At 63.8% G+C, this 25,792-nt stretch overlaps 4 protein-coding genes and 1 non-coding gene across 6 annotated transcripts; 3 read left to right on the top strand and 2 right to left on the bottom strand.

Annotated features, from left to right (window-relative positions):
• Window positions 1–260: 260 nt before the first annotated feature.
• R3HDM4 (R3H domain containing 4) lies at window positions 261–6,372 on the top strand. The gene is made up of 8 exons (XM_027704636.1): window positions 261–400; window positions 2,626–2,780; window positions 2,918–3,036; window positions 3,307–3,430; window positions 3,892–3,977; window positions 4,966–5,051; window positions 5,366–5,421; window positions 5,996–6,372. The coding sequence occupies exons 1-8, from the start codon at window positions 357–359 to the stop codon at window positions 6,097–6,099; spliced, it is 774 nt and encodes a 257-aa protein (XP_027560437.1). The 5' UTR covers window positions 261–356; the 3' UTR covers window positions 6,100–6,372.
• Window positions 6,373–6,992: 620 nt separating this feature from the next.
• On the bottom strand, window positions 6,993–7,099 carry LOC113978022. The gene has a single exon (XR_003537474.1). It is a non-coding gene; the product is annotated as a U6 spliceosomal RNA (small nuclear RNA).
• A 442-nt stretch (window positions 7,100–7,541) lies between these two features.
• MED16 (mediator complex subunit 16) lies at window positions 7,542–15,301 on the top strand. Of its 2 annotated transcripts, none has more exons than XM_027704605.1 (14): window positions 7,542–7,809; window positions 8,182–8,289; window positions 8,398–8,567; window positions 9,120–9,551; window positions 9,850–9,955; window positions 10,566–10,721; window positions 11,051–11,262; window positions 11,488–11,694; window positions 12,089–12,299; window positions 12,496–12,629; window positions 12,936–13,128; window positions 13,357–13,573; window positions 13,758–13,841; window positions 14,635–15,301. In XM_027704605.1, exons 1-14 carry the CDS (start codon window positions 7,674–7,676, stop codon window positions 14,759–14,761), a joined length of 2,493 nt encoding a protein of 830 aa, XP_027560406.1. In that variant the 5' UTR covers window positions 7,542–7,673; the 3' UTR covers window positions 14,762–15,301. The 2 variants fall into 2 exon arrangements, with proteins under 2 accessions (XP_027560406.1, XP_027560405.1); XM_027704604.1 differs by lacking the exon at window positions 14,635–15,301 and adding an exon at window positions 14,411–14,598 and having other exon boundaries at window positions 7,578–7,809.
• A 1,370-nt stretch (window positions 15,302–16,671) lies between these two features.
• LOC113978019 (complement factor D-like) lies at window positions 16,672–19,011 on the bottom strand. The gene is made up of 5 exons (XM_027704635.1): window positions 18,801–19,011; window positions 18,445–18,598; window positions 18,056–18,200; window positions 17,431–17,688; window positions 16,672–17,143 (listed from the first exon to the last, which is right to left on the bottom strand). Exons 1-5 carry the CDS (start codon window positions 18,862–18,864, stop codon window positions 16,970–16,972), a joined length of 795 nt encoding a protein of 264 aa, XP_027560436.1. The 5' UTR covers window positions 18,865–19,011; the 3' UTR covers window positions 16,672–16,969.
• Window positions 19,012–21,218: 2,207 nt separating this feature from the next.
• Window positions 21,219–25,446, top strand: PLPPR3 (phospholipid phosphatase related 3). Its single transcript, XM_027704625.1, has 8 exons — window positions 21,219–21,352; window positions 21,945–22,085; window positions 22,233–22,418; window positions 22,541–22,670; window positions 22,847–23,042; window positions 23,148–23,205; window positions 23,451–23,624; window positions 23,892–25,446. The coding sequence occupies exons 2-8, from the start codon at window positions 22,011–22,013 to the stop codon at window positions 25,152–25,154; spliced, it is 2,082 nt and encodes a 693-aa protein (XP_027560426.1). The 5' UTR covers window positions 21,219–21,352; window positions 21,945–22,010; the 3' UTR covers window positions 25,155–25,446.
• The last annotated feature ends 346 nt before the right edge of the window (window positions 25,447–25,792 follow it).

Raw genomic sequence — 25,792 nt, 5'->3', positions numbered from 1 at the left:
GGGGGGGGGGCTACACGGGAGGGGGCTAACGGGGATGGAGCGGGGTTTAACGGAGGCTTACGGGGGGTTCGCGGGGGCTTGTAAGAGGAGGTAGTGGAGTTTAACGTGGGGTTACCAGCGGTTATCCGGGGTTAACGGGGCCCGGCAGCCGCCGAGCCCCGGTTACCCGGGCTCCCGCCGTGCCCCCCGTGCCCCCGCCCCCCGCGGCTCCCCAGGCGGGGCTCCCGCGGTCCCGCCCCCGTGGCGTCACTTCCCGCGGGCGGTGCCGGGCCCGGTGCCGCCGGTGCGGGCCCCGGGAGGTAGAGGCGGAGGGAGGTCGGTCCCGGTGCCGGTGCCGGGCCCGGGCCGAGTGGGCCATGGTGGTGCTGCGGGGTGGCGCGGGCCCCGAGGAGCCGTTCCCGTGAGTGCGGGCCGGGGCCGTGGGGCGGCGGGGCCGGGAGGGGCTGCCCGGAGCCCCCCGGGGCTGTCGGTGCGTTCGGGAGAGCCCGTACCCGGCGCCCCCGCCCCGGGGTCAGAGCGCAGCCCGGGACAGCCGTAACGAGCTAATTCGTGTTTACCCCGCCGAGGTCACGGTGCTCCCGGTCACCGGGGCTGGGGAGTACGGCCGGGGGTCCCCGCGCCCGGCCGGGGGTCCCGGGAGCTGCGGGAAGGGGCTGTCGGGCGGGGAGTCCCGCGGGGGCTTTTGCTCTGCGTGTTCCTGCCGTGTCCTGCTGCTAAAGGATGAATAACAGGGACAGGTTGGAAACCCCCCAGCAGGGAACGAGGGGCTGCGCATTCCCTGGAAATGGGAAGTGGAGGAGAAGCCACGCAAAACGGTGGCCCTGGAGCTGCCGGGCCCGTGTTCCTGGGGTCAGGGATGGCTCTGTCCCCGTGTTCCTGGGGTCAGGGATGGCTCTGTCCCCGTGTTCCTGGGGTCAGGGATGGCTCTGTTCCCCAGGGAACGAGCTCTGCCGGGATCCCTGCCCTGGGATCCCCCCTTGGCCTGGCTGAGCCGCCCGGGATGGGGCCCTGGTGCCGAGGTCACCGGAGCTCGGAGCTCGTCCGACAAAGCCCTGAGGTCCCCTGTGAGCCTCCTGGTCTGTGCTGGGCAGGGGCGGCAGTGCCAGGGCAGACGTGGCAGTGCCGGGTGCCAGGGCAGCCAGGAGCGGCCGTGGAGCCTTTGGGAACAGAAAGTCCCGTGTGGCTCAGCCCATTCCCTCCCAGCCATGGGGCTCGGGGGGTCCCGGCAGCCCTGGGATGCTTCTGCCTGGCTGACGCTCATTTTTATCATCTTTTCCCCTCCAGTGGAGGAGGAGGAGGAGGACAACAAGCCCCCCTCACTCTGCTGCCCTGCCCTGTGAGAGCTGGATAAATGTTGGCAGTGCCGTGCCTGGACTCCCCTCTTTGGGGGGCTCTTTCCGGGGCCGTGCCCGTGGGCCGTGACGGCTCCAGGGAGCGCCTGGCTGGCAGCTGTGTCCTCAAACCTGAGCTGGGGCCGCTGTAAGGTGACTCCCTCTGTTTATTCTTTTTTTTTTAACCACCTTTGTATCAAAACTCGATCTGCCAGCCCCGGTCGCTCGCTGTGCCAGGTTGGGTTACCATTCCCCACCCGTCCTTTGGGCATCGCCGGGATATCTGTGGCCCTTTTATTCCTTCCAAGCCCACCTCTGCCATGGTTTTCTCTCCAGCTGGAAGTGGGTGGTTGTTTTTTGCCCCCATCCAGGGGAAGGGAAAAAAAAAATCAAGGTTTTGGCCTGGGTGAGCAGCTGGCTGCTGGCCCGGGCACAATCGGGCGGCACAACCTGCTCTGCCCTGAGCCCAGGGCGGCTCTGCCGAGGCCTGATTGCAGGGCCAGGGCTCCCTGAGCCCTGGGGCACTGGGAAGGAGGGGACACGGTGGGGAAGCTGTGCCTGGGGGGGACACAGCCCTGTGGAAGGGGCAAGGCCGTGGAGCTGCCGTTGCAGTGGGAACAGCAGTCGCCTTCGGCTGCTCCCCGTCCCTGATGGACAATCCCAGGGAGTTGTTTTGGGAGTGTTGGTTTTCTCACCCACCCTTTGCTGCTCTAAAGGAAACCCACACAACCCTGACGGGAAGCTCCTTCGCAAGTGGGCAGAGAACAAGCAAAGACACTGAAACTTCCTGTCTCTGGTGTTTAGTGAACTTTGAAACCCGAGCGGTTGCGCCCAACGCCCAGCGAGCTGCTCGCTCGTTGCTTGGCTTCTTTTTCACCCGAAGTTATCTCAGTTTATGGTTGTTCCTAAGTTGTGCCTGTGACTAAGCAATGCCCTGGCTGCGGAATTGTTGTGAACAGCGGCCAAACACCTCTGGGTGCCCCCGGGAGCTGGCAGTGGCGTGGCAGGGATGGTGTTCCTGCTGCCGATCCCACCGGGATGGTGCTGATGGCTCCACAGCACGAGGTGCAGGGGGGGCCTGGCAGGAATGGATCCTGTGGTTTTGCTTCACGTGCCAGTGAGGTTAATTACCCAGCATGTCCAGTGCTGACCTGCAGCTGCTCTGAGCAGAGCCAGCCCTTGGAGCTGGCAGTGACCCCAGGGGAACAGGTCCATGTGGTGCCAGTTGCAGGAATCCACTGCCCCAGGCCTGAGGGGCTCGGGTGGGCTCATCCCTTCCCCCGTGTCCCCACAGGAGGATCGAGGACTGCCTGCCCCCGCTGGAGGACTCCCCGTCCAAGCGGTTCTCCCCGTCCAAGCGCAAGCAGTATTACATCAACAAGGCCATCCGCAACTCCGACCTCATCCCCAGGGCCAAGGGCCGCAAGAGCCTCCAGAGGCTGGAGAACAGTAAGGCTGGGGCACAGTCTCTTCTCCAGGGCAGGTGGCAACCTCCTCTAAACTCTGTAGCAGGCAGGGGTGTGCTGGGGGCACAGGGCTTCTCTGGAGGTGCTGTTTCCACTCTCAGGCTTTGCTCTTGCCCCCAGCTCGCTACCTGATGACACTTCTGGAGCGGGACGACTGCGGGAGCGACGAGGGAGAGCTCGACCACTCTGCCACCCCCAGCATCTTCACCGAGGCCTGTAACAACGAGACCTATGTGGAGGTGGGCACAGCCACCCCCCTGCCTGGGGCTCGCTGGGAGGGCCCTGGCATGGCATGTGGTGCCTGTACCTCGCTCCTGAGGAACCCTCTGCCTCCCCTGCCTGAGCTGGTGCACCCCAGGTTCTGCCTGGTCTGGTGTCAGGGCGGGGATCTGTGGGCCTGGTGCCCGGCTGCTGCTGTGTGTGCCAGAGGGTAACGAGGTCCTGGGGTGGGGAATCTCCAGGCAGATCCTCTCATGGCGAGTTGTGCCTGTGGTGGCTTCTGTTGTCAGATCTGGAATGACTTCATGAACCGGTCGGGAGAAGAGCAGGAGCGGGTCCTGCTATACCTGGAGGAGGAGGCCAGGAAGAAGCACAGGAGGAAGCTGCCTGTCAAGAATGAAGACAAGTGGAAAGGTACTGGGAGGGGACGCTGGGTGGGAACAGCCCCTCCCTTTCCTTCCTTGTGTACATTTTGGGAAGGGTGACCTTCCCCAAGGGCTGCACCCACTCCCTGCACCGTGTGTTTATGGTGGGGTGGGGGAGGCCTGAGCCCACCCCCTGAGTGTAGCATTGGGGGGATTATGTCTGCAGACCCGCCCTGGACCTGGGAGGGTTTGTGGGAGCTGGGAGTGGCTGGGGCGATGGGCACAGCAGCTGTCCCCTGATGGCACAGCCCCAAATCCCCACACTCCCAAACGCTTCCATGCTGGGGAAGGCATTGCTGGTCTGGGGGGGGGACTGTGACCCATGAGAGAAGGGGGTGCCCAGCCACTGGGTCCTTCTGAGAGGTGACACTTTGCAGCCGGAGCCGTCCCGCAGGCTCTGGGGCTGTGAGCTGTGTCCCAGTCCCTTCTCCCTTCTCTCTGCCTCTCCAGAGCTCCCGGCCTACACGCCCCAGGAGTGTTTCCAGCGCATCAGCCGCCGCCTGCGCGCCACCCTGAAGCGGGGCCGGATCCCCATGGTGAGCAGGGGTCCTGGGGCAGGGGCAGGTGGGGGTCCCAGGGCAGGGGCAGGCAGGGCTCCCTCCACAGCCGTCTCCCCAGGGCCGTGCCCTGACCTTGTGTGTGGGCGCTGAGCCGGGGCGGTGCCGAATTTCAGAGCAGCTCCTGGGAACGTGCTCCAGTCCTCGTGTGACCCTGCGCTGGTGGCTGGTCGCAGATGGGTTTTCCTGGCTCTGTTCAGATTTTTCTGGCAGTTACAGGACCTTTTCCAGTGGCTGTTATCCAGTCTCTGCGCAATGAGCAGCAGGTGACGGGTGAACCCGGCGTGTTTGCGCATGGGGAAAGCAGGAGAGCATTTGGGGTCTTCACAGTGGCCCACGCGAGGTTATTTGGGAAAACTCCAATGCATTTTGAAAGGGGTAAAAGTGCACAAGCTGCTGAGCAGGATGGGGAGAGGCGAGTGTGGGCTCAGGAGCTGGGCTGCCACGCGCTCCCTGTGCTGCCTGCCCAGGCACTGCCTCTGCCGGCCCTGGGGTGCTGGCTCCCCGCTCTCTCTGCTCAGTGGGGCTGTTTTGCTGCTCTGTTTGTTTTCCTGGTGCTAATTAGAGCCTCTAAACCCAGCCTGGGCTCCTCCTGCCCACTGGCTTCTGCTTGTTTGTCCTCAAATGAGACGCGCCTGCTGCTCGTCCCCAGGGTCACGGTGCCCCGCAGAGCTGCAGAGCCCTGCCCTGTGTCAGGAGGCACGAGGCTCCCCTGGCTGCTCTGAACACAAGGGACAGTGCCAGCCCTTGGCACACACACTGTGGAGTTGGCAGGGGCCGGATCCTTCCCTGCCTCGGGGGCTGGAGAGTTGAGATGTCTCCTGTCCCGGTGCCTCCCCGCTGTCTCCCATCCGGATTATTGCCTGGGAGCTGCTGGCAGTAGCTCCTGGGGAGTTGGAGGCCTCATAGTTCTGGGGCTGTGCCCACCACAGACCCCTCCTCGCTGAGCCCCTGCCTCTCCTTACAGGGGACTCTGGAAGGGCTGGAAGAGGAGCTGCTGGGATTCTTCTCTGTCACCCCCCACTCGGTCTACACAGCGCTGATGGACAACAGGTATTTCCCCACCTCGGGGTCCTGAGCTCGGGGGTTCACTGTGTCTGCCCCAGTCTGCTGAGGGGCTCTGGGAGCAGACGACACTCCTTGGTCTCCCCTCAGCCAGGCTCAGGTGTCCATCTGGGGACACCCCACCTGGCCTGGTCCCCACAGAGCCCTGGGGGAGGGATGCACCCGGGGATTCCTGTGCAGGAGCTCGTGGCACTTTGTGCTCCCTGTCTGCTCCGTGGGTCCCTGGGAGGACTGAGGGCAGGGCAGCGTGTGGGACACTGTTCAAGGCATGTTTGTTCTAATTCCATCCCAATTTCCCCCAGCTTCGAGCGGCTCCTGCTCCACGCGCTCTGCCAGTACATGGATCTCGTCTCTGCCAGTAAGAGTCTCGTGTCTGCTTGTTTTTGGTTTTGATTTTGTTTTTGTTTTCCCCTTTCCTCCATCACTATCTCTCCTCTCCAGCTCAGCCGTTTCCTCCCGGCCCCACCTCGTGCTGGGGCTCACAGATAACCCTGTGCTCCCCCCCCAGAGCTCCCTGGGCAGCCCTGGCCGTGGCCACCAGTGCTGGGAGCACCTGAGGGGGTGGCCAGGCCCTGCTCTGCGGGGGGGGTTTGGGTGGCCCAAAGTGAGAGGCTGCTTGCAGGGCTCTCTCTCCTGTGGCTGCTGCCTCCTCCTAGGGAGCAGCCTGCCCTGGGCCTCCCCAGGAGGTTTTGTTGCCAAGGTAGGGGAGGAGATAGAGACACCAGGCTCCATCCCTGCAGAGCTGCTTGTGGAAAACAGCGTGAGAGCAACAATGGTGGGGAGTGAGCCCACGGTGCTGGCAGGGACACGTGGAGGTGGCTGGGGCTGGGGGGGCACAGAGCACAGGGGGAGGAGTGGAGGGAGGTGGCTGGGCTGGGAATGCAGTGTCTGGGGGCACAGGGGTGTGCTGACTGCTCCCTCCCACCCCCCAGGTTCGGACATCGAAGGGAAACGTCAGATGAAAGTGAGCAACAAACACCGCGTGTTCCTGCCCCCCGAGCTGCTGCTCTCAGACTACCTGGGGCAGCTCAGCTGATGCCCCGAGGGCCGCCCTGCCCCTCCTTCATCCGCTCTGGCCTCCCCCAGCCCCCTGGACCCTCGGACCTTCCCTGCCGCAGGAGGGGCAGAGCTGGGGGCTCGTGACCGTGCCCCCGGGGCCGGTGTGGGCAGGGCAGCCCTGCCCGGTGCCGCCGTGGGTGTGGAGCCCGCCCCGCTCCCCACGCTGCCCTCCTGGAACTGTTTGTGTGTCTATTTATAACCTAGGTGTTTTTAAAAATAATCAGGCGGGGCCAACCCCCTCTGGCGCTGACGCTCGTGGGGTGATTTTGGTCCAGATTTTTCTGCGGTGAAACAGCTCCCGGCGGGTGCTGAACCATCGCTGAGCCGGCGGAAGAGCCCGGGGGCTGCCGCGTTCCGGCGCCCACAGCCCGGGGAGGTGTCCAGGGGGGCTCCCTGTGCCCTGCCTGCACCACGGGGCTGTTTTTAAGTGTAATATAGCCTGTGTTTTTTATCACGTGTGTGTATATTTACGTGTGTGTGTGTGTGTGTGTGCGCTGGGGGGTTGCAGCCCCCCTCGGGGCTCTCCCTGCTTGCCCACAGCTGCCATGGGGGCAGGTGGGGCAGTTTTGGGGGGCTCTCTGTGTCCCCTGTGTCCCCGACACGTGCTTGCAAGCTGCTCGCAGGGTGTGCCCCGGGGGTCTTTGCAGGTCGCTCTGGCCCGGGAAGACACTGCCTGTGTTAACTGAGCCCCTCGTGCCTGCTTTGCTGGAGCGACTCGGGCGTGGGTGTGCTCCGGAACAATAAACACGGTGCTCCCCCGCTGCGGCTCAAGTGTCTTGCATGGGGACGGGAGGGCGGGGCGGGGTTGGGGGGCGTCTCGGGGGGTTCTCCTTTTGCAGTGCCCGCAAAAGGGAGGTGGGGGCAGGTGCGAAAAATATGGAACGCTTCACGAATTTGCGTGTCATCCTTGCGCAGGGGCCATGCTAATCTTCTCTGTATCGTTCCAATTTTAGTATATGTGCTGCCGAAGCGAGCACGATCTGCCCTCTGCCCGCGGCAAGAATTAAAGGTCCAGAATTTAAAAATAATTTAGGACAGGGTGACTCAGTGTAGCTGCGGAAGGAAAGCTTTCGCAAGTCTGTTCAGATTTTCCCAATGTTTCAACGCCTCGCTGTCCTTGGATTTTTCCAGAATGCCCGAAATAACGCGGGTTCTATTCGCTGTCGCCTTCCCGGGGGGTTCTGGGTAGGCGTCCATGCAAATTAGAGCCATGAGTGCGCTGCCCGGCCCCGCCCCGCCCTGAGGACCCCCGGCCGCGGGTGTCCGCGGCGGTGCCTGAGGCGCGGAGCGGGGCAGCCCGCGGGGTCCTGGCGGGAGGCGGCGCGCGCCGGTGGGTGCGGCGGGGCCGGGACCGTCCGGACCGGGACCGACCGGGGATCCCCCGGGACCCCGTGGGACCTGTGTCCCCCCCCCCCCCAGACCCTCCCCGCCCACCGGGACCTCTCCCGCGTCGGTCCCTGCGGTCCGTGCCCGTGTGACGGGCCGTGTGTCGCCCCGGGCAGGACCGACCCCGTTCCGCGTCCCGGTGCCCGCCGGGGCCCGGCCGGCGGGATGGACCTGGCGTACGTGTGCGAGTGGGAGAAGAAGCCCAAGAGCAACCACTGCCCCTCCATCCCCCTCGTGTGCGCCTGGTCCTGCCGCAACCTCATCGCCTTCACCACCGACCTCCGCAACGAGGAGGAGAAAGGTACCGCGTTCCCCTGGAGGGCCGGGACACCTCCCTGCGAGCTCCCGGAGCTTCGACAGGTCCAGGATCCTCTGGGCCGGGAGGCCGGGGCTCTGCCCTGGCCTTGGCAGGGAACGCTGCTCCTGCTTTTCCTCCCATCCCTCAACCTCTGACAGTGTCTAATGGGTGGTTGTTCCCTGGTTGTTCCCCTCAACCAGGACCAGCTCCACGTCGGTGTCTGGCCCCTCACTGAGTTCCCAGCACAGTTGTTATCCTGCCCAAAATCATTTGTGTAAAGTGTTTAATGTCTTTCCCCACATCAGCTGAGGCTCTGTGGGCTCAGAAACAGTGGCTGGTGAGGAGGGACAGGGAGTCACCTCCGTGTTCTTGCAGATCTCACCCACATGGTCCATATCATCGACACCGAGCACCCCTGGGACGTGTATTCCGTGAACTCGGGGCACACTGAGGTCATCACGTGTCTGGAGTGGGATCAGTCGGGTGAGCTGGGATCCCTCCTCACTGTCCCTGTGTCCCAGAGCTATGGAGGGCAATTCCTTGGGGGATTTGGGCTGTTCCCCCTGTTCTCACACAGTGCTGCTGTCCCAGGCTCCAGGCTGCTCTCGGCGGATGCCGACGGACACATCAAGTGCTGGAGCATGACAGATCACTTGGCCAACAGCTGGGAGAGCACGGTGGGCAGCGTGGTGGAGGGGGACCCGGTGGTGGCCCTGTCCTGGCTGCACAACGGTGTCAAGCTGGCGCTGCACGTGGAGAAGGTTTGTCCCAGCTCCGGGGGGAACCTGGGCTGGAACACTGGCTCATGCCTTTGCAAAGGACTTGGGATCCCACCTGTGTTCTGTCTGCTCTGAGCTCCCTCATGACCTTGGCCAAGTCCGGTAGGGGAGTTTTTTGCCAAAGAGGAAAGTCGGATTCCTGGTTCCTGCTGAATTCCGATGGGATTTAGAGCCTGGGTTTCTCTTGGTGCTTTAAGTGTGTTTCTCTTAGTGTGGTACCTTAGTTCTGGGCTGGGACATGGAGATAGAGCAGTTCTTTCCTGACCAGTGGTAATTCAGAGGAAATGTGTTCGAGGTGCTGAGGTTTGATCCAGGGCTTTGGGCACAGGACCTGTGTATGGAGATGAGCTCCCTGTTTGGAAACGTGTCTGATTGCAGGGAGATTCCCAAAGCCCAAGGCTGCCAAGCACAAGTTCTCTGCTTCTGTTGTTTTTGATTCCTGTGGTGTCCTGCAGAGATCCTGCCCCTCTCCCGCGAGGAGAGCTCCACAGGCACGGAGTGCAAATGCCTCAGTTTTGCTGACCTCTGTTACAGTCTGGAGCATCGAACTTCGGCGAGAAGTTTTCCAGGGTGAAGTTCTCCCCGTCGCTGACGCTGTTCGGCGGGAAGCCCATGGAGGGCTGGATCGCCGTGACCATCAGTGGGCTGGTCACCGTGTCCCTCCTCAAGCCCAACGGGCAGGTGCTGACGGCCACCGAGAGCCTGTGCCGCCTGCGCTGCCGCGTGGCCTTGGCCGACGTCGCCTTCACGGGCGGGGGCAACATCGTGGTGGCCACGTCGGACGGCAGCAGCACCTCCCCCGTGCAGTTCTACAAGGTCTGTGTCAGCGTGGTGAACGAGAAGTGCAAGATCGACACCGAGATCCTGCCGTCGCTGTTCATGCGCTGCACCACCGACCCCGCGCGCAAGGACAAGTACCCGGCCATCACCCACCTCAAGTTCCTGGCCCGGGACATGTCGGAGCAGGTGAGCAGCTGCTCTTAAGGCAGGTGGGAATTCGATGAGGAACAAGGAGGTGGCTGTTTGCTCCACCTCAGCTTCCCCAGGGGCTCTGAAGGTGACCAGCGTGTCCTGCACTGCCCTTGACGTTTTGGTGCAGCTGGAATTAGGGACCTCACCGTTACCTCCCACTGGTTCCATCCTCTGCTTTTTGCTGGTGGGGGCACAACCTAAGTGGGAGCAGGACCCTGGGAAGGGAGGGTAGGAATGGCAGGGGCAGTGCCCTCCCTGTTGTGACGCCCGTGCCTGGGGCCCTGTTCCGTAGGTGCTGCTCTGTGCTTCCAACCAAAACAACAGCATCGTGGAGTGCTGGTCCCTGCGGAAGGAGGGCCTGCCCGTCAACAACATCTTCCAGCAGATCTCGCCTGTGGGTGAGTGTCTGCACCACATGCTCTCAAGAACAGGAGCGTGGTCTGAGGGGAAAGGCAGGACAGGTTCTCACATCCGTTATCTCATGTACGGGGTTATCCAGAATCCCACATTTATTTTCAGGTGTTCTCAGTCACATGCTTCACTCATCTGTTTGCATCGTAGGCAGTGATTTGCTGTTTCCAGGAAGTGGTTTGGTTGTTAATTTCACAGCCATCCTTCCTTCTGGGAGCAGAGCCTCCCAAAGGACCAGGGTCGGGCAGCAGAGCTGGATTAACCCCCTGCCCAGGCTGCCTGGGCTCAAATGGAACAGAATCAATCAGGGCAGTGTGTTTGGTGAAATAGAAAGGATTATTATGTATAAGGATTCTCTAATCACCCCCAGCAGAGCCTTCCATGAGGGGAAGTTTGGCAAAACAAGTTGTTTGTATAATTCAGGAAAAAAATAGGAAAATACAAGGGAAACATATGGGAAATATATGGGGAATATATACTGGTCTGGTGGAATGAAGTGCCTGGTCTTTGGTCCTGCTTGGTTGGAGAGTGTGGGCAGGAACGGGGAATTTGATCTCTTAGGGACAGATGTCTCTCTTACTTGCCTGTTTTCCCCAGTGGGAGACAAGCAGCCCATGATCCTGAAGTGGAGGATCCTGTCTGCCACCAACGACCTGGACCGGGTGTCAGCCGTGGCACTGCCAAAGCTGCCCATCTCCCTGACCAACACGGATCTGAAGGTGGCAAATGACACCAAATTCTTTCCTGGGTTGGGTAAGGAGTTCTTGTTGTCTTTCTCTTAAATACGTGGCTTTTGCCTGAAACTTGAACTTCTGAGCTGTACCTGATGTAAAAGTGGGACCAGAGCCTATGGAATGCTCATGCAGAACTTTCAAAGGCGTGATGTCTTCCCAGCCATCCCGTTGTGTTTCCATGGGAAGAGGTGTATCTCTGTGAAACGCAGACGTGGGGCCTGGGAGCCCCCAGCCCTTTGGCTGCTCCTTGTTGCCGCGTGGCCTTTGATGGTGACCAGAGCTTCGGGCAAGGGCTGTGCCGTGCTGGGAGGAGCCGCCGGCTCAGCCTGGGTTGTCTCCTGTCCCCAGGCCTGGCCTTGGCTTTCCACGACGGCAGCGTGCACATCGTGCACCGGCTGTCCCTGCAGATGATGGCCGTGTTCTACGGCTCCTCCTCGCAGCGCCCCGTGGACGAGCCGTCCCTCAAGCGCCCGCGCACCGCGGGGCCCCTGGTGCACTTCAAGGCCATGCAGCTCTCCTGGACCTCGCTGGCCCTGGCCGGCGTGGACAGCCACGGCAAGGTTGGTGCTCTCTCACGGCTGGGTTAGTTCTCATCCAGGCTCTCCGAGCGATGATGGGTCACTCAGAAAATGCTGGGAATTCCGGCTGTGCGATCCGTGTTAGATGGGACGGGATGTACTCCCTCGCTGCAGGAATTGTTGCTGTGTCAGGAGCGGCCCCGTAGCTTTGTTGGATGTTTTCAAGGTCATTCCTGATGCCGGCGTTCCTTTTCCTCCTCCCTTTAGCTGAGCATGCTCCGCATCTCCCCCTCCATGGGCCACGTGCTGGACATGAACATGTCCCTGCGGCACTTGCTGTTCCTGTTGGAGTACTGCATGGTGACCGGCTACGACTGGTGGGACATCCTGCTCCACGTCCAGCCCAGCATGGTCCAGAACCTGGTGGAGAAGCTGCACGAGGAGTACATGCGCCAGAACGCAGCCCTGCAGCAGGTGGGTGGGCAGGAGCTCTGGGCGTGGGGGGCTCGGGGACTGGGAGTGGGGAGCAGCCAGTGCCACTCCTTGGGAGACAGGCGGCTCTGCTGGGCTGTGCTCTCTGAGTGCCTGGCTCAGGCAGTGCTGGAGCTGGGACGGGCTTCCATGTTAGCAGCGTTTTCTGCCACTGACATCAGCGGGTCTCTACCTGTTGGAGACTTCGGGTGAGATGGTGAAGTCTATTTTTGGCAGATTCTGGGAACAGCAGCATTCACGTGCACAGTGTTCATTATTCCTGTCGCTCCTGTGGCAGAAATGGAGAGCAGAAAATAAAGCAGCAGCAGCAGCTTTAATGAGCTTATGCTAATTCTGCCTTTCCCTGTGCATTTTGCCGCATCTCCCCGTCGCCCAGGTCCTCTCCACACGCATCGTTGCCATGAAGGCGTCGCTGTGCAAACTCTCCTCCAGCACCATCGCCCGTGTGTGTGACTACCACGCCAAGCTCTTCCTCATCGCCATCAGCTGCACCCTGAAGTCACTGCTGCGCCCCCACTTCCTCAACACTCCGGACAAGAGCCCCGGGGACCGGCTCACCGAGATCTGCTCCAAGATCACCGATGTAGGTACTGACAGCTCACAGCATCCCACGCTGCCTTCCCAGTGTTTGGGATTGGAGCATTCCCCGTCGTTCAGTACAAAGTGCCACAGTGTCATAGTAACTCCTAGGTTTGAGGAGGAAGAGGAGGGTGACTTCCCTGGGGAGGGTTTGAGTTTTGGATCCATCTTCCTGAGCCAGGTGATGTCTCGCTTCTGTTCCAGACATTGACAAGGTGATGATTAACCTGAAGACAGAAGAGTTTGTCCTGGAGATGACGACGTTGCAGTCCCTGCAGCAGCTCATCCAGTGGGTGGGGGATTTTGTGCTCTATCTCCTGGCCAGCCTTCCCAACCAGGTGAGACCTGGAGTCCCAGGAACAGACTGGAGGGGGCACAAACACCCGTGGCCAGTGTTGGGGAGTTTTAACCAGGACCACATGTCCCTGTGGGGTGTGGGAGGGCGCTGGGGAGGAGTGTGAGGATCAGCAGAATTAAAGAATGGCCCTTCCCGTCCCCGTTGGGGGCCAGTGATGCAGTGACCTCTGCAGAGCTCCCGCATTCCTGGCAGTGGGTGCTGTGGGGTGTGTGCTGCTGGGAACAGGAGCTGTGTGGGTGCAGAGCGCTGGCTCGGGCGGGTGTGACCCCCTCACGTCCCTTGGCAGGGCTCCCCGGTGCGCCCCGGGCACAGCTTCCTGCGCGACGGTGCGTCCCTGGGCATGTTCCGGGAGCTGATGGTGGTGATCCGCATCTGGGGGCTGCTGAAGCCCAGCTGCCTCCCCGTGTACACGGCCACCTCCGACACCCAGGACAGCATGTCCCTGCTCTTCCGGCTGCTGACCAAGCTCTGGCTGTGCTGTGAGTGTGACCAGTTCCCTGAACAGTAATTCCTGGTGCGTGCGAGGAGTGACTGTGGGACACGACTCCGAGGGGGTCTGGTGCGTTTGGAAAGGGCAAGTGCAGCTGCCAAGGTTATTGTTTTCTGGGCTGTCTTGGCAGTGGAGGAGGAGGCTGCACGCAGCTCTCTGGAGCTCTGAAGCAGAATTGTAAAAGTGTTACTGGTTCTTTGCTTCGTTTTCCATACAGGTCGTGAGGAGAATCACATCACGGAGCCTGACGATGCCCTGATCGACGAGTGCTGCCTCCTGCCCAGCCAGCTGCTCATTCCCAACATCGACTGGCTGCCCATCAACGACGGCATCATCAGCAAGCTGCAGAACAAGCAGCTGGTCCGGCTGCAGTTCGGGAAGGCTCCTGGGCTCGTTGGCCACACTGTCTCTTCCCAGTTCGATGCCTTTGTCAGGTACAGACGTGTGGAACGAGTGGGTGCTGTGGTGAGGAGGGGTGTTGCAGGCGTTGCGGTCTCTTGGCAGCTCTGTGGTTTGGGACACCTGGGGGTTTGGCTTGTCCTCTGAAATGCAGCTCCCTGTCCTGGGAGCTGCCTGTGGAGAGTGACACTCTGGGAAAGTCCTGTTTTCCCTCCCTAGGGCCCCCGGACAGCCCAAAATTGACCACCTGAGGCGACTCCACCTGGGCGCGTACCCGACGGAGGAGTGCAAGTCCTGCACCAGGTGAGTGACAGGTGTCACTGCTCTGTGCACCTGGGCTCAGGCAGCACTCACAGTCCTGGGTGTCCTTCAGGAGCTCTCTGAGGCCGGTTGTGGCTGTGGCTAAGATGTCCCCAACCTGGGACACTCAGGGCATTATCAGAGAGTGGCTTCGCTGTGGCCTGGCCCTTGGGTTAAAAATCAAACAGATGAGATTAAGTTCATAAATTAACAACCTGGTCAGTGGAGCCAGAATCGGGCCTGGAGGAGTCTCTGTAGTGACTCCTTTGTATGATTCCCAGTTCTGCAGGGCTGGTCCTTAAAGCACCTGTGTGCTTGGAGTGGGGTTGGGGGGAGGAACCACCCAGCACCCCTGCTCCCAGTTTGGGGTCATCTTTCCACCCAGGCTCGCATTTCGTGCTGGCCTCCTCATCCGCCCCCATGGGAGAGCCTGGATTTCAGGATAATGGCTCAGGGAAAAAACATCCATCTAGTCATGTGATTGAATTAGCTTTAATTACTGGGTTTAATAGAAAGCCTCTGTAGCACATCATTTTTGTGAGATGACTGTCGGCTGTTTCATGTGTAAACAGCAGCTGGGGCTGTTCCGCGCCAGGCCCCGGCTCCAGGAGGGCCCTCAGCAGGATTGTTGCTCGCTGGTTTCAGCTGGTTTTGGTGCTCTCAGGAGTCACCTGCAGATGACAGGAGCTGGTTTCCCCCATGGATGGCCCCATTCCTGCGTGATCTGTGCAGCAGCCCAGCAGCCCTGGCTGTCCAGGGCCCCCTGAGCTGGCTGCACCCCCCCGTGTCCCCCCAGGTGTGGCTGTGTCACGATGCTGAAGTCGCCCAACAAGGTGACAGCGGTGAAGCAGTGGGAGCAGCGCTGGATCAAGAACTGCCTGTGTGGGGGGCTGTGGAGGAAGATGCCCCTCAGCTACTCCTGAGCCCTTCCTGGGGCACAGTGGGGGCCAAGAGCTGCGTGGGGCTCCCTCCATGGAGGGGTCGTGACAAGGGCACAGCAGCTCCTCTCCTGGAACAAACTGCTGCTGCTCTGCCTTTCTGAGCTGTGCTGGAAAACGGAGTGGAGGGAGCTCTTCTTTTCCAGGGAAGAGCTGGAAGGCAATGCCAGGGGTTTCCCCATCATTTGGGGCCTGGGAGGGGAGAACCTGGCCATGTGTCAGGGCTGTGCTGGTGGAGCACTCTGGGCAGAGAGAGATGACGGGGTGGCTGGGGGGGAACAAGGTCCCAGGTGAGGCGAACAAACACCTGGTTCCTCATATCCATCCTGTGCTTCTGCTGCTTGAGAAGTGCCACGTGGGCTGGGCACTCCTGGTCCCTGAGCAGATCTGCCCCTCTGACAGGAGCTGTCGCCTGCATGCCCCTTGGTGTTGGATCAGAGCAGGAACACGAGTGCTGCTGCCTGGAATGAACCCCCCTTTGGCTCTTGCTTTTGTAAATAAAAATTCCCATAATTTTGTACAGAACATGTGGTTTGTTTCTGTGGTGTGACGTGGCCACCCAGTGCAGGGCCAGGGCAGCGGAGCCATGGGAGAGCCCCCAGTGCATCTGTCAGGAAAAGAGCTGCCAGGGGCAGGGGAAATGGATGTTTTCAAGGTCAATGCCACATCCTTATGGACACGTGAGTAGAAAACATGAAATCCTTGGGGTTGGGTAAGTCTCCAGCTTCAGGCAAAGCCAGACACTTGAGCGGGTCAGAGGAGGAGCGTTTGTGATGCAGCCGAAAATCCTGTTGGACTTTTGCCCTCCCGTGGCCCCCTGGGTTGCTGCTGCACTGGGCAGGAAATCACAACCTCCTGGTGCCAGCGAGGCTGTGCCTGTGCAGCCCCAGCCCTTTGGGGGTCAGGTGGGTGACTTGGGCCTGCTCTGTTCCCCAGGGTCCTTCAGCTCTTAGGGAGGAGAGCCTGGAGCCTCCAGCTGTCCTGCATCCCAACCAGCCAATTTCATGTCCCCACAGACCCTCCAAGGGAAGGAATGAGCCAGTTTTTGTACATTCCTTCTGGAACTGCATTTTCATTATTATTGAGAACTGGAGCTGGTGACACAGAGCCCATTCCCCAAACTCCAGCGAATGTTTCACTGTACAGAGCTGGACAAGCTGTACAGAGCTTTCCCCCTCGCTGTTCTGGTTATTAAGGACAATCAAATGTCTAATTAGGAAACTGCACCTTGTTAGGGCTCTTTTCCCCTGTAAGTAAAACTCAATTGAGGCCCTTTGTGAGCCTTTTTTTCTCAGAGAACAGGTTTGGGGTTATTTAATGTTTGATTGGGAACAGGGAGCAGCAGCACAGCGCTGGGATGGAGCAGGGGGACAGAGCAGGGGGACAGACATTCATGTCCCACCCACCATGGAGCAACCAGGATGGGACTGGAAGGGTCTGGCAGTGCCCTGGGCCATGCTGCTGCCCCGCTCCCTTCCCTTGTGCCTTGGCCCCACTCCCTCCAAGGACTGGGGAGTTTGTAGAGTGAGGGTCTGTGGGGGGGACCTGGGACAAGGACCAGGGTTATGGTGGGAAGATGGGACTGTGCCTCACCTGCTTCTCAGCTCCTGGGACAAGAGGGACCCAGTGAGAGTCCTATTGGGTCCCAGCACAGATCCCTCTGTAGGAGCCGGAGCCGCTGCTGCCGTATCAGCAACAGGCAGATTCTGCTTTCCCAAGTGTTCACACAATGACCCTGCAGGAGGTCCCGGCTGTGGACCTTATCATGGTCACACTGCAGGATGTGTCCCCTGCTCCCACCTGAGGCCACACAGTCCCCAGGGGCTCAATCTCCGCATCTCCCGCCCCACCCACAGCTCCCCTCAGTGGGGGGCTCCCGCACAGACTCCCAGCTCTGCAGAAATCATCATCACTTTATTGCAGCGATCGTGGGCAGCGTTTCGGGCACCTTCAGCAAAGCCTGTGGGGGACTGTGACCCCCCAGCCTCCCCCAGCTGGGCTCTGTGCTTTGCAAGTAGGGAGCCAGGAACCCCCTTCCCTGGTTCCTTGCCGTCCCCTCCTGCTGTGGGGGACGCTCCGGGAGTGGGGTGGGCGGCAGTGGGAGCCCCTGGTGCGCGGCGGGGCAGCGGCGTGGGCGCTCTGGCCGTGCTGGCAGCAGCAAGCCGTGGCGTGGAGCAGGTCCCTGGGGTGCCCTCAGCGAGTGTCCCCCTCCCCGTCAGCAGAGGCCATGACGCCGTCGATCCAGGCAGCGTACGGGGCCAGCCGGGTGTAAATGGCCGGTTTCTTGTAGTTGCCGCAGACGCGGGAGCCGGCGGTGACCACTCCCTCGGCCACCCCGCCGCAGACCAGGGGGCCGCCAGAGTCTCCCTGCAGGACCAAGGCTGGTCAGCGTGGCCAAGGGTTTGCTGGGATGCCCCAGCCCACCTCCCATCCCTGATTGCTGTCTCCGGGCTCCCGTGAGCTGCCCTGCAGTGGCCAGCACAGGGTACGGAGCCCCCTCACCTCAGGGACGTGACCTCCTCCTGCCCCGCTGCCCCGGCCTCTCCCAGGCTGTGGAAATTCTCCTGCCTTGCCCTCTCCCGGCCCCCCCCCCGGGGTGGTTGGCAGCCCCAGCCCGAGGGTGCAGCCACAGGCCCGTGGGAGGCAGGTGGTACCTTGCAGGTGTCCCTCCTGCGGGAGTCGGTGCACATCATGTTGTTGGTGATGGTGCCGTCGTGGCGCGTGCGGTGGTTGCAGATGTCGCGGCTGATCACCGGCCGCTCCACCTGCTGCAGCCTGTCGGGCCTGCGGCCGCTGTGGCTGGTGACCCCCCATCCTGCCACCTCGCACACCGTGTCGGGCGCCACGTCCCTGTCCTCCCGCTGGAACGGCAGCACCTGCACGTCCGCGTTCAGCTCCGCTTTCTCCTCCAGCTGCCACCAAGCAAGAGGGGACCCGGGTCAGGGGGGCTGCTGTGCCCACGACCCAGCAAGGCACGGCAAGCCCAGCCCTGACACCGGGATCACCCCAGGCCTGGCCACGCTCAGGGCTTTGCCTCCCGACCAGAGCCCCAGGACGCAGCCAGAGGCCAGAGCTGGAGCCACGAGGAAGATGGAGGCATTTGGATGCAGCTCAAAGGTCTTTTGTGGGGGAAGCAGAGATAGTCCCATGGGACAGGGGAATCAGGCCCAGCATGACCCTGAGGGTTTTCTCTGGCCTCAGTCAGTGACCCTGAAGGGTCCCAAGGGACAACGGGACTTGTAAGAGTGGGGAGGAGGGTCCCAGCGGCCCCAAGCCCACCTGGAGGAGGAGGAGGTCATCCTTGTTGTTGTGCTTGTTGCTGCCGGGGTGGGGGAACTGGGCTCGCACCCGGTACAGGCGTTTGTGGGGCTCCTGCTCCGTGAGCGAGTGTGCACCCAGCAGCACCTGGAAGAGTTTGTCACCCCTGGAAGAGAGTCAGAGTGTGGGACAAACAGAGCTGGGGGTGTTGCTGCACCAAGCCATGGAAATGGGGTGCTTGGGGGACCAGAGAGCCCCCCGGGGGTACCAGGAGCTCCTGCAGCCCCTGCTCAGCCCTCGCTGCAGGTGGAATCAGAGCCCTGCGCTCTGACACCAGAGTCAGGGCTGCAGAGTGGGGTTTGGCCCTTGTCCAGCAGCCCCCCAGGCACGGAGCTGAGCCCCACACTCACGTCTCCTCGGTGCAGTGGGCAGCGCTCAGCACCCACTGCTGGGCGATGAGGAAGCCCCCACAGACGTGCTGCCCGTCCAGCTGCAGAGAGGCCATGTAGGGCTTCAGGTGGGGCCTGGCCTCGTAGCCCCCCAGGATCCGTCCCCGGGGCTGCCCTGCGGGAGAGAGGCCCTGTCAGGTGAGGGGCACAGGGCAGTGTCACTGCCACGGTACCTTGCTGGGCTCCTGGACCCTGTGGGTTTGGCAGCACCTGGCTGCAGGTGGAGGCAGGAACTGGGGGGCTGGGCAGGATCCCCCCCCTGTGCTGGGGATGTCACTGCCCTGGCCCCGTCCCGGGGTTCGGGGGGGTGCACTCACCGTTCACTGTGACCCCGAGCAGCAGCAGCACAAGAGCAAGGACGGGAGCAGGACTCAGCCCCATGGCTGTGGAGGAGCCCGGCGGTGCCTCTGCCCAGCTGGGGGGTGTGCGGGAGTTTTGGGGTGCGCGGGGGCTCCGGGGTGGACGCTGCTCACCCGGGGCTGGGGCTGGGGCTCGCTTTTATGTCCAGTTTGGGACGGCGGGGGGGCAGGAAAGGGGAATCGGGGGAGGGCGGGGGGGTTTCCGCAGCGTGGGCCGAGTGTTTTGAAATGTTCAGCTTATAAAAGGGGTCAAGAGTTCTCAGTATAAACAGGGTGGGAGGAGGAAACAGCCCGGCCCAGCTGCCGGCCCTGGCACACGGCACCGGGGATTTCTGTGCCGGGGTTTTCAGGGCCTAAAAAGTTCCAGCTCGTGGCACATCAGGGCTCCAGCACATTCCATCCCCCCACTCAGAGCAAGGACCCCCGCCAGGCTTTGGGGGGGTCCCTGGCGGGTGCTGGGCGCCAGCTTGGTGGGTGCACAGGGATGCAAACCCTTCACTCAGGTTTGCCCTTGGACTGACCAGGACAGCGGGGTCAGGGCCGGGGGGGACACCCCAACCCCGAGGGGTTCCTGCAGGGCTGGGGGTTGCGGCGGTGGAAAGGGTGATGGCAGCGACAGGGGCGGTGCCCGGGATGGCGGTGGCAGGGGCGCCGATGACGGCGGTGCCAGGGACGCCGATGACGGCGGTGCCGAGGATGCCGGTGGCGGTGGCAGCCCCGGTCCCCTCTGCCTTTCTCCCCGGTGCCACTAAGCGGAGCCACCGCCTCGGATCCCGCCCGGTCCCGGCGCGTTCCCGAGCTCCGGAGCCGCCCATCGCCCCCGCCCGGGCTCGTCCCCGGAGCCCCTCACCCCGCCCCGAGGCTCCTCCGCGGGGCCTGGGCCGGGAGGTCACGCTGCCCTCGCCCTTTGCCGGGACAGCCACTGGCCACCGTGCCCACCCACAGCTGGGTCCGGCCGTTCTCCCGCCGGTGCAGCCAGGACCGAGCAGGGCTCCCGGGACACCGGGCAAGGGGCTGGAGCTCACCGGCCCCCCCTTCTCCTCCTGCTCCCTGAGCCTCTGCAGCTCCGAGCTGCCGTGCTCCCTTTGTCTGCTCGCACAGACGCTCCATCGCCCCGACCCTCAGCCCCCCGGCCCCCCACGCTAAGGGACCCACCGGCAGCAGCCCCCCAGACTCACCAGTGAGGAGGGGGCCGGGCACGGGGGGTCCCCAGGGACTCAGGTGTCCCTCTGGAGGGGCAGCTTCGCGTCCCCGCTGTCCCCACGTGCTGGTGGCACAGGGCGGGCGGGGGTCGGGGCACGCGGTGCCGGGGTCGTCACTCGGCTCGGGGATTTTCCCGCAGGGAGAGCGGCTTAATCGCGGCTTCCAGGGATTCGGGATTTAGATGTTAAATACGCCCGGAGATTTCTGCCCACTTAGGGCCAAAAATGGAACAAGGGCAGCGTGTGGGGCCACGCAGAACCCGGGCGGGAGCAGGAGCGGGTGGGCGGGGGGTGTGCGGGGGCCGTGCGGGGGCCGAGTGTGGGGTGCAGGGAACGGGGGACGGGGTGGGGTGCAGGGAATGGGGTATGGGGCGGGGTACTGGGTAGAGCACGGCCGGGATCCACTGCAGGTGGAGGGGGCAAGGGCAGACGGGGCTGGGGTGCCACCTCTCCCCCCGAGAGGTGCCGGGAGTCCCCGGGGAACAAAGGGAGCTGCGCCCACTTCCTCAGGTCCAAGTTAGGGAGACCCAAGGCTCCCGCTGAGGGTGGCTCCCGGCACCGTCCCTGGGGCTCCTCCTGACCGCGGGCCCAGGACTCGACCCGAGTCCCTCCCGAAGCCCCTGGGTGCCAGGGGAAGGGCAGGTGCCCCCCCAGTCAACACAGCCAGGTGGGTGTCGGAGGGTGGCAGAGCTCTGGGGCGGTCGGTGTGGCGGTCACCTCCCCCCCATGCTGCGGGACTTCGGCACCTCTGGGGTCTCCGCAGCCCCGGGGCGAGGGAGGGGGCTCTGCAGGGCAGGAGACCCCTCGGGTCGGGGGTCAGCTCCCCTCACGCAGCACAGGGCGGGAAGGGTTGATCGGGGCCCCGGCAGTGGAGGGAGCCCCGGCGGGCGGCGGCCCCGGGACCCCCCGGTTTCCCCCGGTCCCCCTCGGTGCCCGGGCAGGGTCCGGGATGCGGAACGGAGCGCAGCGAGGTCGGTCCCGCGGCTGCCTCGGCCCCGCCCGGCCCTTTGTTTCGCCTCGACCCCCCCAGACCTCCCGAGATCCCTCCAGACCCCCCTAGATGCCCCTCCCTGGCTCGACGGGGGCTCGATGGGGGCTCGGCCCCCCAGGAGGGGCCGGGGGCGGCGGGGCGGGGCGGGGAGCGGCGGGCGGGGGAGGAGGAGGAGAAGGAGGAGGAGGAGGAGGACGCGGGGGCGGAGGAAGCTGCCGCTCCCCGCGCTCCGCCGAGGCAAGAGCATCCCGGATTCCGGGGACCCCCCAGCTGCCACCGCGCCCCCCGCCCCGCTGCGCCCCGGGGCCGCCTCTGAGGTGAGTGGGGGGCACGGTCCGGCACAAAGGGCCGCTCCTCCCTCCCCCGACACCTCCTCCCATCCCCCGGCCCCGACCTCGACCCCCGCCCGCGGCTGCGGCACGGTCCCTGCGAGGGGGGGGTTCCCCACTGCGCCCCCCGCCCCCCGGTCATACCCCCGATTAATCCCCCATTATTCCCCCTCCCCGTTATTACGCCCCCGCCGTTCCCTCCCCCGTCGCTCCATCCCCCTTTTGCTCCCCCTCATTTCGCAGCCCGGGCTCAGTGCAGTGTCGGGGTTGGGGCCGGGGGGGGCCCGGGGACCCCCATCCCCGGCCCGGCTCTGCGGGCGGCACACCCCCCTCTCCACGCCCTCCGCAGCAGCCTCGCCGCCTGTCGCGGTGGTGGCCGCCTGTCGCGACAGACGAGCCTCCGCCCCACCTGTTGTCACACCCCCTGGCTCGGTCGGGCTCCCCTCGGAGTCCTGGGGGTCCCCTGGGGGAAGGGAGGCACCCCCAGACCCGGCAGTGTCTCCCCCAGGAGCGGCTGCCAAGGGCAGCAGAGCGACCAAGGGTGACCAGGGGTGACCCGGGGTGCCTGTTCCCCCCATAGGGTGACACTTCAGCCCCCCAGGGCAGAGGCACAGCCTGGTGGGCCCCCCGTGCCTGCCCCAGGACCATGATCCCCCCCAAGGAGAAGGCCCGTGCCCCCAAGGACAGCATGACGCTCCTGCCCTGCTTCTACTTCGTGGAGGTGGGTGTGGGGTGGGTGGGCACAGGGTGGGGGCTGTGTGGGGGGCTCCATCCTGGGCCCCGGCACGGCGGGTGGGGGTCTGTGCCCATCCTGGGGGGGCCGTGTGGTGCCGTGGCTCCGGGGGTCCCCACATTGTCCCCCCCACAGCTGCCCATTGTGGCCTCCTCCATCGTGACGCTCTATTTCCTGGAGCTGACGGACCTCTTCAAGCCGGCCAAGGTGGGCTTCCAGTGCCACGACCGGGCGCTGTCCATGCCCTACGTGGAGACCAACGAGGAGCTCATCCCGCTGCTGATGCTGCTCAGCTTGGCCTTCGCCGCGCCCGCCGCCTCGGTGCGTCCGGGCCCGTCCGGCTGCAGGGGTCGGGTCAGAGCCGGGGATGGGGGTCCCGGTGCCTGGCGGTGTCCAACAACCCAGACCCCCCAGTCCCGCCTGAGCCACTGGTTCCTCTCCAGATCATGGTCGGGGAGGGCATGGTGTACTGCCTGCAGTCCCGGCTGAAGGGCCGTGCCGGCGCCGAGGGCAGCATCAACGCCGGCGGCTGCAACTTCAACTCCTTCCTGCGTCGCACCGTCAGGTTTGTGGGTACGTTGTGCCACAGCCCGGGCAGGATCCGAGGGCTGGAGGGGACGCGGGGGCACCCTGGCTGCCATAGGAGGAGGGTGGGCCCACCCAGACCCTGGACCCTTCCCAGTGCCTGCGGGTGCCCCAGGGCTGGGTGGGATGGGGGTGACCTGCTGTCCCACTCCTGCCATCCCCAGGTGTCCACGTGTTTGGGCTCTGCGCCACGGCCCTGGTGACAGACGTCATCCAGCTGGCCACTGGCTACCACGCGCCCTTCTTCCTGACCGTCTGCAAGCCCAACTACACCCTGCTGGGCACCCCCTGCGATGCCAACCCCTACATCACCCAGGACATCTGCTCAGGCACTGACAAGCACGCCATCCTCTCTGCCAGGTATGTTCCAGGGGAGCCCCATGCCACTCTGCCAACCCTCCTGCCCCATGCCAACCATGTCCCCCTGCTTCTGCCCCATCCCCACCGCATCCCCTCTCCCTGCAGGAAGACCTTCCCATCCCAGCACGCGACGCTCTCGGCTTTCGCTGCCGTCTATGTGTCGGTGAGTTCCTGGCACTGGCTTGGGGCAGCACGAGCCCTGTGCCGTGGGCAGCAGCGTCCCTCTCGCATTGGCACAGCTGAACTCTGCCCGACACACGTGTGCCTGTGCTGGGTGTGGGTGCATGGACACGCGTGTGCGCACTGGTGTGTGTGTGCTGGGACCTGCAGTCCCACGTGCACCCAAGAACTCTCTGTGTGGCCAGGGCTGGGCCCGGGGCCGTCACTAACAGCCTGTTCCTGCCCCAGATGTATTTCAATTCCATCATCTCGGACAGTACCAAACTCCTCAAGCCCATCCTGGTCTTTGCCTTTGCCATCGCCGCCGGTATCTGCGGCCTGACCCAGATCACCCAGTACCGGAGCCACCCCGCCGATGTCTACGTGGGCTTCCTGATCGGCTCCGGCATCGCTGCGTACCTGGTGTGTGCTGGGCCTGCCCTCGGGCTGGGGAGGGCGCGGGGGAGGCTGGCGGGGGCTGCAGTACCTGGGGCTGTGTTGACCCCACGCTCTCCAGAGCAGTTGTGGCTGCCCCATCCCTGGAGGTGTTCAATGCCGGATTGGACGTGGCTTGGAAGGTGGTCTGGTGGGAGACATCCCTGCCCATGGCGGGGGGATTGGACTAGATAACCTTTAAAAATCCCTTCCAACACAAACCATTCTAGGATTATGTGATTTCCTCTCCCACAGGCTTTCCACGCTGTTGGCAACTTCCGTGCCCCGACGGAGCGGGTCCCGGCGCCGGCACCGGCCAAGGACGCGCTGCGGGCACTGACACAGCGGGGCCACGACTCCGTGTACCACCAGAACAAGTCGGTGAGCACCGACGAGCTGAACCCGCAGGCGCGGCTGGAGGAGGCGGCACGACCGGTGCCACGGGAGAAGAACTCGCTGGGCAGCCTGAAGCGGGCCAGCGTGGACGTGGACCTGCTGGCCCCCCGCAGCCCCATGGGCAAGGAGAACATGGTGACCTTCAGCAACACCCTGCCCCGCGTCAACACGCCCTCCATGGACGACCCCGCGCGGCGCCACATGACCATCCACGTTCCCGTGGACGCCTCCCGCTCCAAGCAGCTCATCACCGAGTGGAAGCAGAAGTCGCTGGAGGGCCGGAGCATGACGCTGGCAGAGGAGGCGGCGCAGGGCCGGGGCACGGGGGAGCCCAGCGAGGAGGTGCCCCCTTCCCTGTACCCCACGGTGCAGGCACGCTCGGCTGAGCGGGCGGCCATGGGGCCCCGCGTGCTCATCCAGCCCCGTCCGGGGGCCTCGCAGCTGGTGCACATCCCCGAGGAGAGCCAGGCGGGCGCCGCTGCCCCGGCCGGCGGCGGGGCGGCCGTGCGGGCCAAGTGGGTCATGGTGGCGGAGAAGGGGGGAGCGCAGCGGGTGGCCAACCCCCCGCGCCTGATGCAGGTCATCGCCATGTCCAAGCAGCAGAGCCTCGTCTCTGTCACTCCCAAGCACTCAGAGACGTCCTTGTCCTCCACCAGCTCCGACTCCTCGCAGTACCGCTCGCCCTCCGAGCGGGACAGCTCCAGCATCATCACCATCGATGCCCACGCCCCCCACCACCCCGTCGTTCACCTCTCTGCTGGCAACGGGCCCTGGGAGTGGAAGTCGGGGCCAAAGGGGACAGAGGGACCAGACACCTACGAGCTGGGTGAGGTGGGGAAGGATTTCCGTGGCTTCCGCCCAGCCAAGAGCGCCGGTGTCTCCCCTGGCTCTTCCGTCAGCGACATGGAGCAGGACGAGCCGCGCTACGGCAGCCTGGCCGCCATCCCGGGGGCGGCGGGGGGCGGCGGGGAGCGGGGGGACCTGCCCCCCGAGGGGCTGCTGGCCACGGCCAGCCGCGAGTCCACACTGCGCAGGAAGCCGGCGGAGCGGGACGGGACGGCAGACAGCGAGGTGGACCTGTACTACAAGAAGATGCAGGCGGGCCGGAGGTTTAAGGACTGAGCCCCGGGACCTTCCTGGGGCCCCCCACCCCTGCCCCGGCTCGGGGGGCTCTGTGGGGCCGGGGCCCCTCTCTGCAGGGAGCAGCAGGACGGGGTTGGCTTTGGCATCGAGCGGCGCGAGGCAGAGCACGGCCACGGTCCTGAGCCAGCTGAGACATCTGCTCCCACCCGGGCAGCTGGGGGGCTCTGCTCCCCCCCACAACCTGCAGGGCTGTGCAACTCCAAGCACTTTGACTTTCTCTCTAACACTGGTGCTGACATTTCCGAGGGGTTATTTTATTCCAGCTCTGGAAGGGGATGTCTGTCGGGGGGTGGGGGGGACAAAAATGGTGCTGAGGGGCTTTGGGGGGCAATGGATCAAGGGCTCGGGCAGAGGGGGAGGCTGCTGTGGGGCAGCAGGCCCTGGCTTGTGGGGCCTGGGGTGCTGGGGGTCCTGTGACACTGACCCCCATCCTGCACCACTGGTCTGTGTGGGGAAGGCCGAGGGGGGACAGTCTGAAAGGGAGGGTCTGCCCAGGGCTGAGGCTCTGGGCACACAGAGGCTGTAAATACTGCAGGGGCTGGAGGAGAGGGGGGCATTGGGGTAGGGGCACAGGGCCCAGGGGTCAGCAGAGGCTGAGCTCTGCTCCAGGAGAGGGG

Source organism: Neopelma chrysocephalum, unplaced genomic scaffold, assembly GCF_003984885.1.
Source record: "Neopelma chrysocephalum unplaced genomic scaffold, ASM398488v2 Primary Assembly neopelma1_283, whole genome shotgun sequence".
Lineage (NCBI taxonomy): Eukaryota > Metazoa > Chordata > Aves > Passeriformes > Pipridae > Neopelma > Neopelma chrysocephalum.
Note: the sequence above shows the minus strand (reverse complement) of the source record. Positions and strands in the feature narration are given on the sequence as shown.